The sequence below is a fragment of the Panthera uncia genome, chromosome B4 (genome assembly GCF_023721935.1).
Source record: "Panthera uncia isolate 11264 chromosome B4, Puncia_PCG_1.0, whole genome shotgun sequence".
Taxonomy (NCBI): Eukaryota; Metazoa; Chordata; class Mammalia; order Carnivora; family Felidae; genus Panthera; species Panthera uncia.
In genome coordinates, this window is record NC_064809.1 from 70,071,629 (window position 1) to 70,088,822 (window position 17,194).

The 17,194-nt window shown below is 37.1% G+C and overlaps 1 protein-coding gene across 1 annotated transcript in view; it reads right to left on the minus strand.

The window, feature by feature from the left end:
- NELL2 (neural EGFL like 2) overlaps positions 1 to 17,194 on the minus strand; it is a 341,519-nt gene that overhangs the window by 246,197 nt on the left and 78,128 nt on the right. Inside the window, exons 5-10 of the mRNA XM_049625335.1 lie at positions 9,655 to 9,828; positions 9,472 to 9,568; positions 6,595 to 6,667; positions 6,342 to 6,424; positions 5,328 to 5,456; positions 3,749 to 3,851 (exon numbers count right to left, since the gene is read on the minus strand). Coding sequence (XP_049481292.1) covers positions 3,749 to 3,851; positions 5,328 to 5,456; positions 6,342 to 6,424; positions 6,595 to 6,667; positions 9,472 to 9,568; positions 9,655 to 9,828 — 659 coding nt within the window. The remainder of the gene's footprint in view (positions 1 to 3,748; positions 3,852 to 5,327; positions 5,457 to 6,341; positions 6,425 to 6,594; positions 6,668 to 9,471; positions 9,569 to 9,654; positions 9,829 to 17,194) is intronic.

The window sequence follows — 17,194 nt, forward strand, 5'->3', positions numbered from 1 at the left end:
TTGTTCAATCAAAGGAATGATGATTTTAATTTATTCATATAAATCTGGCCTCTCTGAGACAGTACTAATTAAAAAAACTATCGCTACTGAACAAGCACCAGCCAATTTTGATGGTCACATTCACATTTCCCATATTTGGTGCTGCTCTAGAAAAAGAGGGGAAATCGGCCTTCCTTGTTATTGTTGTTTTAAACACAGCCTCTTCTGCAAAAGACCTTATAGTATTAGTTCAGATTACTGAATTTTTTTTTTATTTCAGTTGACTTTCTGTAACTTTCTGTTTGCTATAAGTTACGTCAATTATTTTCTGACAACTGTTTTTTTAACTTAGACTGAGATTTTACATACTTCAATTAGTTGGACCTCATCCTGTTTCAGAGTTAAAGTCACCCACAATATTTATACTTTGCATTTTCTAGAGTTAACTTGCATCTGTGTCCGTCAGTCTCATTGTTGACTAGTTGAGAGCCTGTGACTGGGGTAAAGGATGCAGGGATGGTGTCTGCAAGGGGAGAAGAGAGGGAAAAAGGAAAATCCTGCTTACTTTGCAAGCAGCCTAGACTCAGCCAGGACTCTCAATGGTTTTGCATGGCAAGCTGAGTTACCAGCGGATAAAAGTAGATTACTTAGATTAATTGTCGCAGATGGTTTTAAAGAAGGAAGCAGGCTTGAAAAGCACAGCACTTCTAAATGGAACTTCTCTGGGACTTCTAATCAATTGTGTGTTCTTGGAAAAGTCGTGTACTCACTCTTATTAGGAAGATGGAAGCAATGCCTGCCTCCTACAGTTGTTGTGAAGCTCAAACGAGGAACAACTGATGGAAGTGAGATGACTCCATTGCGCTGTGATTATCGCTGCCTTAATTATTTAGTGTTGGCATTTCTGCCTTTAGAACTTCTGTTTCAGTTTAACTCCACCACAATAGCTCAAGGGTGGGGGCAGGAAGAGGCTTAGCCCCTCCTTCCAGCACTTTCCCTTCGTAGATTCAAATAAAGGAAAGTAACAGGCTTGGTTCTCTCTGACTTCTTTCCCAGAACAACAACCTTCTTACTATTCACCAGTATTTATATTTGGATAAAGAGCTAAAGCTGAAGTTACAGAGGGAAAATATAAAGCAGACTGCAAAACAGGGCTGCTCAGAGTTGCACAAAACTCTGCCGAAGCAAGCCTGAAAGCATTGAATAAAGAACACCAAAAACCGACTTGCCACATGCACTTCTTTTGTTCATTTCAGTCTTGGCAGAGTAAAATTCAGCAGTTGGGTTATACGTTTTCCCTTCCAAGGACTTTAGAAACAAGTGATTAATCTCTTTAAGCAGTTCTCAGTAAAGAATATATTTTGTTAATTTTATGTCATTACAAAGGCTATCGAGCAAGAGCTGCAAAGACAGCATGAGTGCAGGGTATAAGAGGAAGGCTTCGGTTTCTCTTTTTAAAAATAAAAACCACACAGCTTAATTTATACTCCACTGAAATGAAGTTCTCATAAAATAGAGCAATGATAATACTGAGAAAATGTACATAAGAAAATGAGATGTTTCCTTCCCCTCACATGAAACAGTGAGACTCTCTCTCTCTCTCTTTCTCCCCCCTCCCCTCTCTCATAGCTATTTGCTTCTCTCAGCACATATGAAAATCTGAACAATCTAAACAAGTCAGTTAATGATTATTAAATTTATTTTAGATGTTATTTTTTTCTTTTATAAAACACATTTTTGCAAACTTTTCAGAAGCATATTTCCTGAAGTATTTTTTACTGACTAGCTTTTAAATTGTGCATGGGGAGACACATTCCCAAATAATCTTTAGGAATATTTACCATATGAACTAAATTCTTATTTCCCTTAGGGAAAAAAAATTCTGTAGGTGTTTACAGAAAATTTCTTGCTGGCTCTTGTAAAACGCTGAATTCATCAGAATTAGAAGCACTTCGAATACTCTAACTACAAACAAATACAGGCACAAAACCTCTGTATTCCATGGCACTCATATCACTGAATATAAGCAGAAAGACAAAGTCACTTTATCCTTAATACTTTTAATGATAGAAAATGAAAGACTCAAATAAATTATTTTGGCATTTCTTCAGTGATGCTGTGGTCCCTTCACTGATTACTTAGCTTTCACTACTATATATGAGACAAACACAATCGATTTTCAATCATTAACACCAAAGTCTGCCAGGAGTACTCTGCATTAATAAATCTCAAAATATTTTACCATTTCATTAAGTCTAAATGCATGTTGTTGGGAAGATTTCAAGCACTGTCTGATTTAGTAGGCAGCTTACTGTTGGTAATAAGAGACAAATGGTAAATCAGAATTGAAATTCACTACTTCTGACTAATGCATCTATCATGATGGTCCATTATTCCAATCAGCCTGTCTCTAATAAAATTGACATCACTTAATGCAAATCTATTATATTCAGGGGTAACAACGTAGAAATAAATGTGGAAAGAAGAATAAAAGAAGTTAAAGCAAAAAGTCTGATTCCCGTTATTGTCATGTTAGGAATATTCCCCCTCCTGCCTCCAACTATGTACAAAGAAAACTACAGAACATCACCACAAGCTTTTAGGGACTAAGACAAGTTCAAGGAAAAACTCAGATTACTCCTCACCAAGGAAATTAGCTTGTGACATGTGTGAGAAAATTGCATTCAGTCCTTCCTGGTTCAGCCAAACTTACTTGACTAGGCTAATGTACGTTCATGAAATGGATTGGCTTCAATGTAAAGTCTAATAAAATTGAATATAAATGAACTCCTGAGGGAATTAAATCAATGGACTACAAAGCGACTTCCTGATTTTTCCCTGGTAACTCATCACCCTCACCAGAGTAGGAGATGGCAATGGTAAATGGAGCAGGGTGAACAAAAGCCCTAGCAAAAGCAAACATTCATTCTCTTTCCCCTCCTTCCCTCGCCCTTTCCATCCCCTCCCCTACTTCTCTGTCCTCCTATGTACATGGATGATTAGTCTGCATTTACATAGTCCCGTATATTCTACAAACTTCATAACACTCGGTTTGCATAGGTTACTATTCTTTTGTACAAAAATAGGTAAATTTTAAATGCTCCTTTTAACAAGAATTTAAGGACAGTCTTTTAATGTGCAAGTAACATAAATGCAACAATCTGTTATTGAACAAATGATATAGAACCCATTTCAAGACAGCTATGAATTCAGACAGCATTTCCTGCCATCAGAAGTGAACCGCACAGCTACTAAAGGCAAAAGAGCTTTCTCACTCAGTAGTGTGAGCCTTTTTTTATGAATTAACACCATGGCCCCATTCATACTGGACGGTCCTATGACAACGTGGACCTCTGTGGTTTGAGCTAATGGAGTTGGCATAGCGTCTGCTATCAAAGGTCACTTGCATTGTGGGTTTCTTTGGTCATCGTGGCTGAGTATGGACCATCCTTAGCCTATTTTTGGAGGCATCTGTATCAAGTCGTGTAATGAGAGAATGTCTACCACTAAATTTCTTACATATCTTTCCTACTACTGTCACTACACAAAACAGATCCCGCCGAGAAAAAATATTCCTGTTAAATACAAGTATAGCATTTTTAAATGGAAAACAACTGATCACCAGAGTACAGAAGATATTCTACCTATTTGCTTCATTTCTAAAAGCGATTTAGCTTGCCCAGATCAAACCAATGATGGGTGCATATTTATTAATATGAAGCTGTATTTTTGCAAAAAAAAAAGTATTCATCATAAAAGTTATGCTCACATTTGCATTCCTTGCAGCACTTGCCATCCACGTATGCAAGAGCCGACTTCAGTGGGCAGTCAGGAATCGGGCAGATCAGAGTTTCACACTGGATAGTTCCATTCTGAGAAGAAAATAATATTTAAAGAATTTCCAAGTTGCAGTTTGATAGCCTGGAAGTATTTTTTAATCGGTTTCTTAAGGTTCAAACTCTTCACATAAAATGCCATAAATACCACTATCCTCTGGTTTTTACACAGTAAAACCCATGATACAGAGACCCACAGTAATACAGAGTGGGTCGTAACACAGTTGGTGACTGGCTCCCATCTTCTGTCCAGTGACGATCCTAATAGATAGCATTCTCCCTTCTGTTGTGAGGTGGATGAGAACATGGGTCGGGAACACACTGACAGTGAAACAGGAAGCAAGGGGTAAGCCTCACGTCCGCCCAGATTACTCACTAAATGAGAACCGACAAACCAGATTTCTGGAATAGCTGCTGCCATCCTGCAGATGCAGTCTCAGGACCCAGAATCTTCCCGTGGATGGTTAAGCACCTCCACAGGGCAGTGCTGACAATCACCACAAGAAGCACCAAAATGCAAACAGCATGTCAGGGAATTTATTCCCGGAGGTCACTCAGGCAGGTAGCTGTTTCTCCAGTCACCTCACTGACCTCACTATACACATCTTGCATTTTACTCAAGTCAATTTTTGTCCCCCATTATCAGGTTGGGAAGGCTTTACTGTATTTGCAAAGTGCTATAATTTTTCTGGGACCAGAATATGTTTCTGAACAGAAATTATATAATGCATGCACGCACATGCAACACATATGACTAATTTCAGACGTATCTTTGACTTTTTAACATGCACAATATTCTGTTTTTGAACAAACTTGCTGAACTTGGAGAAATGTCTTTTTATAGGCTAATTCACACAGACCTCTGGCTTCTTTCCAGTAAATGAGTTTTAACAGATGAATTCAGATGAAATGTAAACGTTCAAAACCGAGCTAGTCTTGAACTTTTCTTTGAAAATGAATCTACTTTTGAAAGAATAATGCACTAAATATTCCTACTTTAATAGTGTGCAATTAGAGAAGTCATATTTATTTAAGTCATCTAATTTTTATTCCACTGTATTTGTAAGCATTTAAAGATTATCTTATGTATTTAAATTCCATTAATTTTTGGTATGATCCAATCTGGTCATAATATCTCATGCTGCATAGAGTTTAGTTTTATTAAATGCGTTAATAAACACATGAGGGGAAAATCCCTCAAAATGTAAAGGATAACAGATAGAATCCTTTGGGAATCACCTTTACTAACCCAATTTAAATTGCTAACTTCATGTGTGCACAAATAAACTTAAACTTTATAGCATTCCTAAACCATAATCATCTTTATAGGCTAGAAAGTGTCTTTAATAATGCAACACACAGTTCTTTAGATTTGACCAGGTTTGCTGGCACTTTAGTGTTGTGTCTTGAGGAAATGGGTCTTGAAATTTTCATGATTACATTGTTTTAATAAATTTTTAAAGAGTTGGGGCATCTGAGTTCCCTTAGTGTGAACTCCAGCAGAAGCCCTACCAGGCATGTGCAGTTCTTACAGCCGTCTGTCCAGGACTCAAATTCTCGGTAGGTGGTTCCCTTCATGGTGCAGGTCCTTTCACAATAGCACTGATCCAATCTATTCATTCGCTGCTCAGCTCGAGACAGCTGTGGCACAAAGGAAGGGGTTTGTATTGTTCACCATTCCAGCAACACAGAAATGCAAAATACATCAGGAGGCATCTCATTTTTTTCAGCGTATAGCAGTAATGATAGCTGTGCTCATCTATTATTTTACAAATATGTTTAAGCCAAAATTTAAAAGAGAAAAGATCCCCCCCTTTCTTTTTGTAAATTTGGTTCCTGCCTTTTGAAAAAAAAAAAGCATAATTTATAGGATATAAATGAAGGCTACGTAAAAATGGCATCATTCACAATGAGAAAAGCATTTTCCACTTTTAAAAATGTCTCATTTCATGAATATGTTTACTCAAGTGAAAAAAAAAAAAACAAATTTCAGAACTTATATTGTGCCAGAAAAAAAATCACGCCACAACTTGCAGGTTCCCAGTAACTACCGTGCAAGATGAAAAACAATCTGGTGAAATTGCAAGTAAACTTGAAACATGCATAGGACAGTGAATACTCCTACAACAGCAACACTGTAGTAGAAAGCATTTGTGGGAACATTTCCTTGGCAAAATTCTAGTGTCCATATTCTTTACAAAGCCCCCTCACCTCTGTCCTTACAAAGAAAAATAAGTAAAAATAAATAATAATGAAAACTAAAATAAACAATAAATTCTACTGTAATAAGCAGTGTAAAAACCAGGTAATCAGTCTCATTTATGATTTACTGAATCATGTGCTATACAGATGGCTAGGGTTTGAATATTTATAAGCCCTTTCCTCGAGCAGAGATCCAGATTCGATGCCAACAAACAATATAGTGTAAGAAAAGTCTCAAAGGTGAACATTTGTGGTTATAAAAAAAACTATAAAGAACATCAAGGATCTTGAGCTCCCCACACTATATTTCTAAGTAGCTTTTACCTTGGCTGATGTTTTGGCTAAAATGTCCTGCAGCTCCATGATTTTCTGCACGAGCCCATGGAAGTCATTGCAGGTTGGACAGGCTGGAATTACAAACACTACATTGGTCAAGTTGTATTTATAAGGAGGTCAATCTAGTTAAGTCTATGCTGACAACTAATATGTGGGAACTCCAATTTCAAACTGACATTCTGGACAAAATTAAGCAAGAAGCACACTTTTCATCACACAGTGCAAGAACTAATGGACTTACTGCGATTAAGATCGGGGCACTGAGCAATAAATCCTTGGGGCATGACAAGTAATTGCACATCTTGCATTATACCCTGTGTGCGAAAAATTTTAAAAAAGACATATTACTTTCATCTACCCAAATTATGTTGTACAGTCAAGTTCATGAAGGAAAACATTACAAGATAGACTCACCAAGATCCCTGAACAACATCTTTTTGAATACATTACTTCTATTCCAAACCAAAGGGAAAGAAATAATACATCAGGCAAAATAGATGGTTACCCACATATTCTCCTATTGATAATATTTTTAAAGCCTTAAGATTAAATGTCAAGATATAATGAAGAGGGAACAGTCATGTTGTTTTGAGAAGTTATTTTTAGTTAGCCACTGGAGAAAGGCTTGAAAATGACCTTTAAAAATCAACCCGAAAAATCACTTCTGGTTTCAGCAACAGTGAAACGGGTACCAATTTTAAATTAACTGCAATCATCAGAAAGGAAGAGACAGAAAAACTGAGTCATAAGAGCAATGCTCATTTGAGCATTTCTCATCTTTCAGTTGGAAATTTTCAAACTAATTTCTCAATCTATTTTTTTTTAATTTTTTAAAAATGTTTTTATTTATTTATTTTGAAAGAGAGGGGAAGGGGCAGAGAGAGAGGGAGAGAGAATCCCAAGCAGGCTCTGCACTGATAATGGAGTTCAATCTCACAAACCATGAGATCATTACTTGAGCCAAAATCAAGAGTCAGATGATTAACCAACTGAGCCACCCAAGTGCCCCCACTAATTTCTCAATTTATAAAGGACAACAGATTCATTATACAGCTGCAGCAAGACTTAGCAAGAAGTCCTTAAAAGTACAGAATGTTCAGCATGAAATTAAAAAAAAAAATTCCAGCTAGAAATGACCCATTTACACAGAGGGCCACAGCACATGTTTACAGGTAGAATTTACGTGTATCCTTAGTCACTAAGGTTTAATTAGCTTCCACCTTCCTGGGCTCTTAAACCGAAGGCCAATGGTAGCTCAAAAATGACCTCATCAGACATACTCCAGCTGTCTCTTTCACTTACCATCCCTCTCTCTTCTTTCATCAACTTTATATATATTTTCAATTAAAATTTTGTTTTATTCCTTTGAAAAATGCAAACAGAATGTTTAATGACAGGAGGACAGTACCAACATATTCTCAAGATAATTTTTAATGTACCTACAAAATATACCAAATACTGGCTTATATCTCCTATATGTTTAATGCAATTAATAGCATAGTATAAGAAGACTGTCAATGTGGATGATAAATATTTTAGTATACTGTGTGGAATTTCTAGATCTGTTGTTTGCTAGGAGTTTGGATTAAAAAGGCAACTTCTGTACAAACTCCTATCACTTGGAAACAGCAAAATGAAAACAATGCTACCATGTACAGTTATACAATCTGTGCACTGTACAACTCCACTGGACACAAGTCACTCTACAATAAAAATTATAACCCCTAGAATAGTACACATAATTGATGTGTAAGAAGGATTCTGAGGCCGCATCCAAGCTCCATGGGAAAGACCATCATGGTTAAATAGAGGAGAGACTTGGCATCTACAAATTTGTCATCCCTAACATGGGAAAAAAGCACTGATTTTCTTAGGACCCGTAAGCATGGAATCAATTTCTTATGACTGGCTTTGGGCAAGTCACTTAATGCCCCTGAGCAGGCCTACGCACATGTAAAAGAGAAAAAAAAAAAAAAAGAGCCCACATCAAAACCTACATAAGATTCGAGAATAATATATACAAGGCACCTGGTTTCCAGGTAACTAACAGTGTAAGTTTTAATTTTTTTTAATGTTTATTCATTTTTGAGACAGAGGGAGACAGTGTGCAAGTGGGGGAGGGACAGAGAGAGAGCCAGACACAGAATCTGAAACAGGCTCAAGGCTCTGAGCTGTCAGCACAGAGCCCGATGCGAGGCTCGAACCCACGAACCGTGAGATCATGACCTGAACCGAAGTCGGACGCTCAACCGACTGAGCCACACAGGCACCCCTAACAGTGTAAGTAAGTTTTAAAAACACCTTCCCAGGATTACAAACCTTAGTTAGAACACAGTTTCAAAATTACTGGTACCTACTCTACCCAGAAATCCAGGAGTCGGACACAGAACCTATTATTCTTCAGTTAACAATCATTTTCTGAGTCACTTCTATATTATAGGCACTGTCATAGTCCCTGGGGGTAAATGATTACACTATGGGCTTGTAGTCAAGCAATTTTCTGGACTTTATTTCTTCATCCTTAAGATAAAGAAATTTAACTGGGATGTCTTTTAGATCATCTAAAATGATGAAATTCTATGGAGCGTGTCTCTAAGTAGACACTAAAAAAAGGTACAAGTTATGACTGCTTTCTAGTTTTGACAGATTTGTGCATATATATATATATATATATATATATATTCTCTTTTCACTTTCTGAATACAGAAAGACCTTGAATGGTGAATACTGAAACGTTTTCAATCCTCTATTATTAACATCCCTGTAAAAGTATGAGCAAAGGTTATGTTTCAATGGTAGACAGTTTATTTGTATATTAACATCTTAGGTTTTTATGACTTTGAATGCCTAATCTCAATAATGATATGTTAATTTCCTGATTGCAAAGTTGTGATCATCTCTGTAATGTCTAAAGATCAAATTTATTCAGGAAAAAAGAGAAAATCCTGTAGGCCACCTAAATAAAACATTAGTGTCCAAAAAATAGACACAAATAGAAAAAAATATACACAAATCAAATTATTTTGTTTCACACCACAAAGAGCAAAACATAATTTTCCAAACTAATTAGAAAGCATTTATATTTACATGTTATGATCCGCCCTTAGCCAAAAAATACCTTAAAATATCCATGTGCATTATTTCTCTGTCCCAGCCAAAATGTTGTGCCCAGAGGCAAGTCAGTGGAGGGCTTTTCCACCACTCTTTCATATATCCTGCAAAAAAAGAAACATCAAATAATGTGAGTGAACACTAATTTTATAGAATCTTCCACTTCCTGAACTGAGAACATTTCACTTACTTATTGCAGTCAATGTGTAAAACCAAATGGGAAGCACTGATGGCTAAAGAGAGCTTGTGCCACTTATCGTCAGCCAAAATGTAAGGAAATACTTCCGTGTGAGGGTGGTGACTGCCTGAGCGATAATGAAGTCTGACTTCATTCCGGTGGCCACTGCTTTCCAGTTCTAGGTACCTGCATAGAGAAGAAGCATATGGGACACCTTGAAAATAAAGTTCAAAAATTATGGACAAGACCTCCATCTCCACAAAGATTGAGTATATGTTTTCCGAACTCCTCCCATTGAGTACAACTAAACATTATATTATAAAACAAACATAAGAAGAGTCTAAAATATGGAATAGAGAAAGAAAATCAGTGAAGGACTGCAGGACCCAAAGTGGTGGTTTCCTAGGTTTTCTTTTTGCCTCATATCCCCAGACTTGGAGCTAAAGAAGCCAGCAACCTGGAAATACTAAGTGATGCAGACCCCCAAATAAATAAATTACATATATATATTTATATGTGTGTGTATTTATTATATATAAATAAATTACATATATATGTATATATAGGTGTATATATATTCCAGAAAAACTTGCTGTCTCTAACCAAGTGCCAGGGAATGGGAAGGCTAGTAAGAGAAAATCTTTTAGAGAATAACCACTCTATTCCAGACAAACACCACAGAAAACAACTATGGTCCCATCCCCAACCAGGCTAGTAAAGGCTAGCGGAGCCTAGATTTCTACCTTCTTCAGGCAGAAATTAGGTACCCAACACCTCTACTAGGGTAATGACAAAAAAGGCCAAGTAGAGATCCAAGACTTTAAACGCAGCCAACCAGTAATGAGAACACCCCCACTCCCGAATATGGTATCAGTGGAGACCACATGGGGAGGAGCCTGGACTTCCATCCTCATCTGGCAGTAACAAAGCATATCGCCCCCTTTTTACTGGAATCGTGTCAGACAAGACATAGGGGAGAGTCAGAACTTTTACCATCACCCAGCAGTAATGAGACCACCCCAACCACAGTGTCAGTGGGGAGTTGGAACTTCCACCCCCATGCAGAAATAATACAAGCTCCCTTTCAGTTTGCAATAAAAGACCAAATGGGGAACGTCCTCCACCTGGAAGTAACAAGATGACAGTTTCCCGTCTCCTACCGGATCAATGTCACAGAAAACTAGCTAAAACAGGGAATTCAAATAAGATACAAGTCTCAGAACTTCTATGAAATGCTTAGTTGTCAATTGAAAATCATATGCCATACCAAAAACCAAGAAGATCTCCAATTTTTAAAAAATTTTTATGTTTATTTATTTATTTTTGAGAGACACACACACAGACTGTGAGTGGGGGAGGGGCAGACACAGAATCCGAAGCAGGCTCCAGGTCTGCTGTCAGCACAGAGCTGGAAGTGGGGCTCAGACCCAAAAACCAGGAGATCATGACCTGAGCTGAAGTCAGACGCTTAACTGACTGAGCCACCCAGGGGCCTCTAGAAGATCTACAATTTAATGAAAAAAAGACAGTCAAAAGATATCAACACCATAATGATAGCGATGTTAGAAATACCTAGCAAAGATTTTGAAGACACTTTGATAAAAACAAGAACTTATCAACATATTTGGGCACACTTGAAACAAATGAAAAAATAGAAAGCCTCAGCAAACAGAAGAACAAAATAAACATATAAAAAAGAACCAAATGGAAGTTTTAAAATTGAAAAATACAACTGGAATAAAAAAGCTCAAAGGATGGGCTAAACAATAAAAGGAGAGGGCCAAGAAAAGAACTAGCTAACTGAAGATAGAACAAAAATAATCCAATCTGAATAGAGATAAAAATAGACTAAAAAAATGAACAGGCTCAGAGACCTGAATTACTATAACAAAAGATCTAACATTCATATAAGTAGAGTCCATAAACAAGGAAAAAGAGGGTAGACTGAAAAAGTACTAGATAAAATCATGACTGAAAACTTCCCAAACTTGAGAAGGGACATAAGCTCACAGATTTAAGACTCTAAGAAACCTCCAGACAAGATGAATTAATATAAATACTCATTATCATTAAACTTCTGACCAAAAACAAAGAAAAAAGCATTGAACGCAGCCAGAAAAAAATTGACAAGCTATCAATAGGGAAAAACAATTAAAGTGGTAGTGGATTCCTCAGCAGAAACAATGGAAGCCAGAAGAAAGTGGCACAACAGTGTTCATGGGATGAAAGTAAAGGTTTTAGTCCAGAATCTTATACTCACCAAAAACATCCTTCAGAAATGAAGGAGAAATCAAGACATTCTCAAATGAAGGAAAGCTAAGGTACTTTGAATCAAGTTTTTAACTCAGCTATGTCATGTTTAAGGTACTTAATGAACACTGAAGACGATACATAGAATACTTAGATCTGCAAAGTCTGACATGGAGAGAGGAATTGGGAAATCATATGCATAAAGATTACACTGAAAGCCACGAAGGCACAGCCATGAAGAATGCTTGAACATTTTGAGGAGGAACCAGCAAAGCAAACCAATAAATGTGGCTAATAAGATTAAAGGAGCTAAAAATGAGAGTGGTGACTCAGAGGCCTAATGATGAAGAAGCTACCTCAAGAAAGAGGAGGTAATCAACTGTATTAAATGCTGCCAAGAACGCCAGGAAGATGAAGTCTTAACCACTGGATTTAGCAAAACAGACGTGTTTGATAACCCTAAAATTATTTCAGAAAACCATATAGGGAATAAAGTCTGCTTGAAGTAGGGTCAAGAGAGAAGAGGCAGACAGAAATAAGAGGCAAATGTAGACATTTTGGAGAAATGGGAAGGTGGCTATGGAAAAACATGTAGTCAAAGGAGATCCGTCTTTAATTGGTAAGAAATACTACTCATGTTTGTATGCTGCTGGGAATAATCTTGTAAAAGAAGGAAATTAGCTATAATTGGAAGAGAAAATAAACTGGATAAAACAGAAACTAAAATAAAACACAGACTAACTATTTTGTAACTACCAAAAAATTAAAAATTCCTCAACAGAAGAGATATGATAAATAAAATCTGATAACAAATGACATTCTGTAAGACAAGAATGCAGAGAAATAAGCATGCTGATACACTATTAATGCAAAATAAATTGACACAGACTTCTTGAAGGGTAGTTTGGTAAAACTATCAACACATTAAATGTGCATACTCTTTAAATCAGTAATTCCAAATCTAAAATTCAATCCTGCAAAATAACAGCACAAATTAGCAATGATACATGCAGAAAGTGCTCACTGCAGATTTATTTAAAATAGTAAAAATCTGACAGAATGCCAACAATCCACTCATAGGGCAGTTATGATACATCCATACCCTGGAACATTCTACACAATAATGAAGTTCAGACATGAAACAATGCATAGTTTACTATTAATAAACAAACAAAAACTATAGAAACCCATTTTGTTTGATGAAACTCTGTGTGTGTGTGTGTGTGTGTGTGTGTGTGCGTTTGTGTGTATTTAGAGAAAAATAAAAGATCAAGAAGGATACGTCTCAAAATGTCAACACTAGTTACCACAGGGGAGTACAATCAATTAGGGGAAGAGATGTGAAGAGACTTCTCACGTATTTTTATATCCCTGAATTTTCTTCACTAATTATGTATTACTTCTTTAATGTTTATATATATATGAGCTCTATTTTAAGACAAAAAATAAAATGAGTAGTCAATAATATAACCCATGCTTAGGACTTATCAAGAATAAATAAAACTCTTGGGGCGCCTGGGTGGCTCAGTCGGTTGAGCGTCCGACTTCAGCTCAGGTCACGATCTCATGGTTCGTGAGTTCAAGCCCCGCGTCAGGCTCTGGGCTGATGGCTCAGAGCCTGGAGCCTGCTTCCGATTCTGTGTCTCCCCCTCTCTCTGCCCCTCCCCCATTCATGCTCTGTCTCTCTCTGTCTCAAAAATAAATAAACATTAAAAAAAATTTAAAAAAAAAAGAATAAATAAAACTCCAACTTATGTGGTTTTTTTATACAGAAGACACCAACCAGAGAATCCTCTCTATATTATTTGATAACAAGTATTCGTTATCCAATCAATTAAACTAGTAAATTCTATAATGATAGAGAGGTGTTTGCATTTTTTGCTAAATACCATCAGCAAATGCACTGCCCCATTGCTATATACCTGTCAGTTCTTAACACACTGTGGCAAGAACCCTAGTGCTTCGGTCAGGCATCCTCCTCTAGATACTACTAGAAATGTCACCTGCACTGGGTTCCTAAACTTGAGACACTAAAAGTAGCCTTTAATAACAATAAGGCTCACACTATGCCCTACAAACAAGAGCAACCCTGGAGAAGTTAAATATTTTACCAAAAGTTACATTTTCATTAGCATCACTCACTCAATTAAAAAAAATGAAATAGACACACAAAACATATACAAAAAAACATTCAGTGAAGAGAAAAAATAAATAATGATGTAAAACACCAAGAAGTGTGCCTAGTACATGGATAGTATTCAATAAATATTAGCTCTCATTAAAAGAAGGAAAAACAGATTGAAAGAAGTTAATCCAAATCTTTAAAACCAGTCACTATTAAGTATACAAAACCGTACGAAGATGTGAAGTTGCATGAAAATACGATTATTCCATAGTTATAAGTTACAAAGCATCGTAATGAACACTGGGTCTAGTTTAATGAATCATTTTTCTAATAACAGCCATATTCATTTCCAGAAGTCCGCTGTCCCCCACTGGGTGGTGTCTCAGTGGGACACAGACCTGGCTCGCCTCCCCTTGGGTCCCCTCTCCAAGGCTCAGCAGAACAGACTGGTTAAACACCTCAGCCTACAGCCTGAGGAGTCACATCCCAATACCCCTCTCAACAGTGGCAAGCTACTTCACCTCTCTGTGTCTCATTTGGTATCTCAACTATAAAGCAGGGGGTGGGGGAGGGGCGCCTGGGTGGCTCAGTCAGTTAAGCATCCGACTTAGGCTCAGGTCACGTGATCTCATGGTTCGTGGGTTCGAGCCCTGCATCAGGCCCTGGGATTCTGTCTCTCTCCCCCTCCCCATTGCGCTCTCTCTAAAAATAAATAAATATATTTTTAAAAAACAAACTGTAATGCGGAGATATGAACTATAATTGCCTCAATGGACACCTGTAAGGATTTGAATGAGTTAATTTAAGAAAGCACTCAGAATGTTACTCAGTACACACAAAATACTCAATAACAATAGTACACGTCAGTTATCTTTTTCAACTCAAAAAGCAAAGGTGTCATATCCTCCTTCTTCTTTCTCAGGGTGTAGCCAGTGATGGACTGATGCCATGCCCTAGCAATCAGACACTCTTTCTTGAGATTCTTGATGGGAGCACAGTAAGGAGCAGAGCGAGAAGGCACCCACATTGCGCTAAGGCAGCAGCATCCTCGTCAGTTCTGTTCCGATCACTCTGCATCTTGCTTCCTGTTTGCTGGCCCACGAGAGTGCCTTTGGTTATTATTTGTTCCAAATTCTGATGCCTCAGGCTCTCATCAGTTCCGTAAGCTGCCCTACCACCCAGCATCTCCAAAGTCACCTTACAGCTAAGAACCTGAACTGATATACTATAATTGTGACCATGGAAAAAAACATAGAATTACAATAAAATGTATCAATGTCTTTAAAGCAATTATTGAGTGATAGAACCATGAGTGATTTTTAACCTTCTTTTTATTGTCCTTTGTTTTCCATGTTATGTTCAATGAGCATTTATTACCTTAAATTAAAAACCACATTTTAAATTCAGAGATGATAATTTGTTACACCTGAACCTATCATGTCTCTCTGATTTGTTACTCATAATTTTGTGAAGTAACTAAAATCAGAAATAAAGTTCACCCTTTATAATAATTTATGCCCTTGTTATTCAAATATCCTTTGCATTGGCAGAAATATAAACTAATTTAAGATTAGGCTTCAGAGAAACAGGCGACAGTGGCAGGACATCATTCATTTTAACAACCTCCTTCATAACTCAAGATCAAGGGATGAAAATAAGGTTGCATCTTATCTGACAAAAAGGTTACACAACACGAAATGAGAATTTTTCCACCACCTTAAATTAAACCCAAATTGAAGAATGATCAGATCTTCTCAGTACAGGTCTCCCTCAACTTGCAACAGGGTTATGTCCTGATAAACCCATCATAAGTTGAAAATGCATTTAATACACCTACCCTATAGAGCATCATAGCTAATGCCTAGCCTCCCTTAAACGTGCTCAAAACACTTCTATCAGCCTACGGCTGGGCAAAATCATCTGGCACAAAGCCCATTTTATAATAAAGTGTTGAATATCTCATGCAATTTATTGAATACTGTACTGACAGTAAAAAACAGAGCAGTTTTTTAAGTGTGTGGGTGTCTACCCTCGTGGTTGCATGACAGACCGGGAGCTTTGGCTCACTACGGCTGCCCAACATCACAAGAGACTATCGTATCACATCCCACGAGCCTGAGAAAAGATCAAAATTAAAAATTAAAAAACAAGTTTCTACTGAATGTATAGCACTTTCTCACCACTATAAAATAAAAATATTGTAGGGCAAGCCATCATAAATATAAGACTGCCTATATATTCAGCTAGAGGCCATTTGTTAGTAAGTCACCTGGTGGAAAGCTACACGTACTTCTAGTGCCAAAAATATCATTAGTGTAGCTCATGGAAGGCACAATTACAAAGGAGTTATATGTACAGGCTCTGGAATGGAAAACCCAGCTCAGCTTCTCACTCCTGCCTAGGACCCAACTTCTTGCTGCCTCAGTTTCCTCATCTGTAAAATGAGGACTCATTGTGATAATCCATAGAAAGCAGGGTATCTGACACACAGTAATCACTCAGTAAATGGTAACTATTTTATCATTTGTGAATACATAATCCCAATTAGTGATCATTTATAAAGCCCAGCTCCTGGAAGCCAATTCTGTGAATAACAAGCAATTTGAACACATCTTTCTCAGGGGAAAGAATCCAAAACCAGAAGACAGAAGTTACAGACAAAAACAGAAGATTAACCCACTCATAGAAACTGATTGGCAGCACTGGTCATAAGGGCTCTAGTATAACCAACAAAATATGAGAGGTGGAGTGCAGTGGTCGGGCCAAAATTATTGAGTTCAGCAGCTTGTCCATTTGTTATACAAAATCGACTGTTACACCTTGCACTTCCATTAATTCCTCAGATGTTGAGGGAGATGGGAAAGTGGGGGAGAAAATATATTTTTTGGCATCCTTTATTAGAACCATATTGATTCTATTTTTGTTAGTTAGCTTGTTTTTAATAACATGTTGTCATCAGAGCAAGGCAGTATGATGTGGTAGTTTAAGAGGCCTGAGACTTACTCCTGTCTCCACTCTTTACTATGATGATGGGCAAGTGAAAAATCCTCTCTAAGTGTCAGTTTCCTCTCCTATCAATTAGAGAGAAAAAGAACTTTATTTTTTTTTTTGTTTTGTTTTTTTTAATTTTTTTTTAATTTTTTTTTTTTTTTTTTTTTTTTATTTTTTAATATCTTA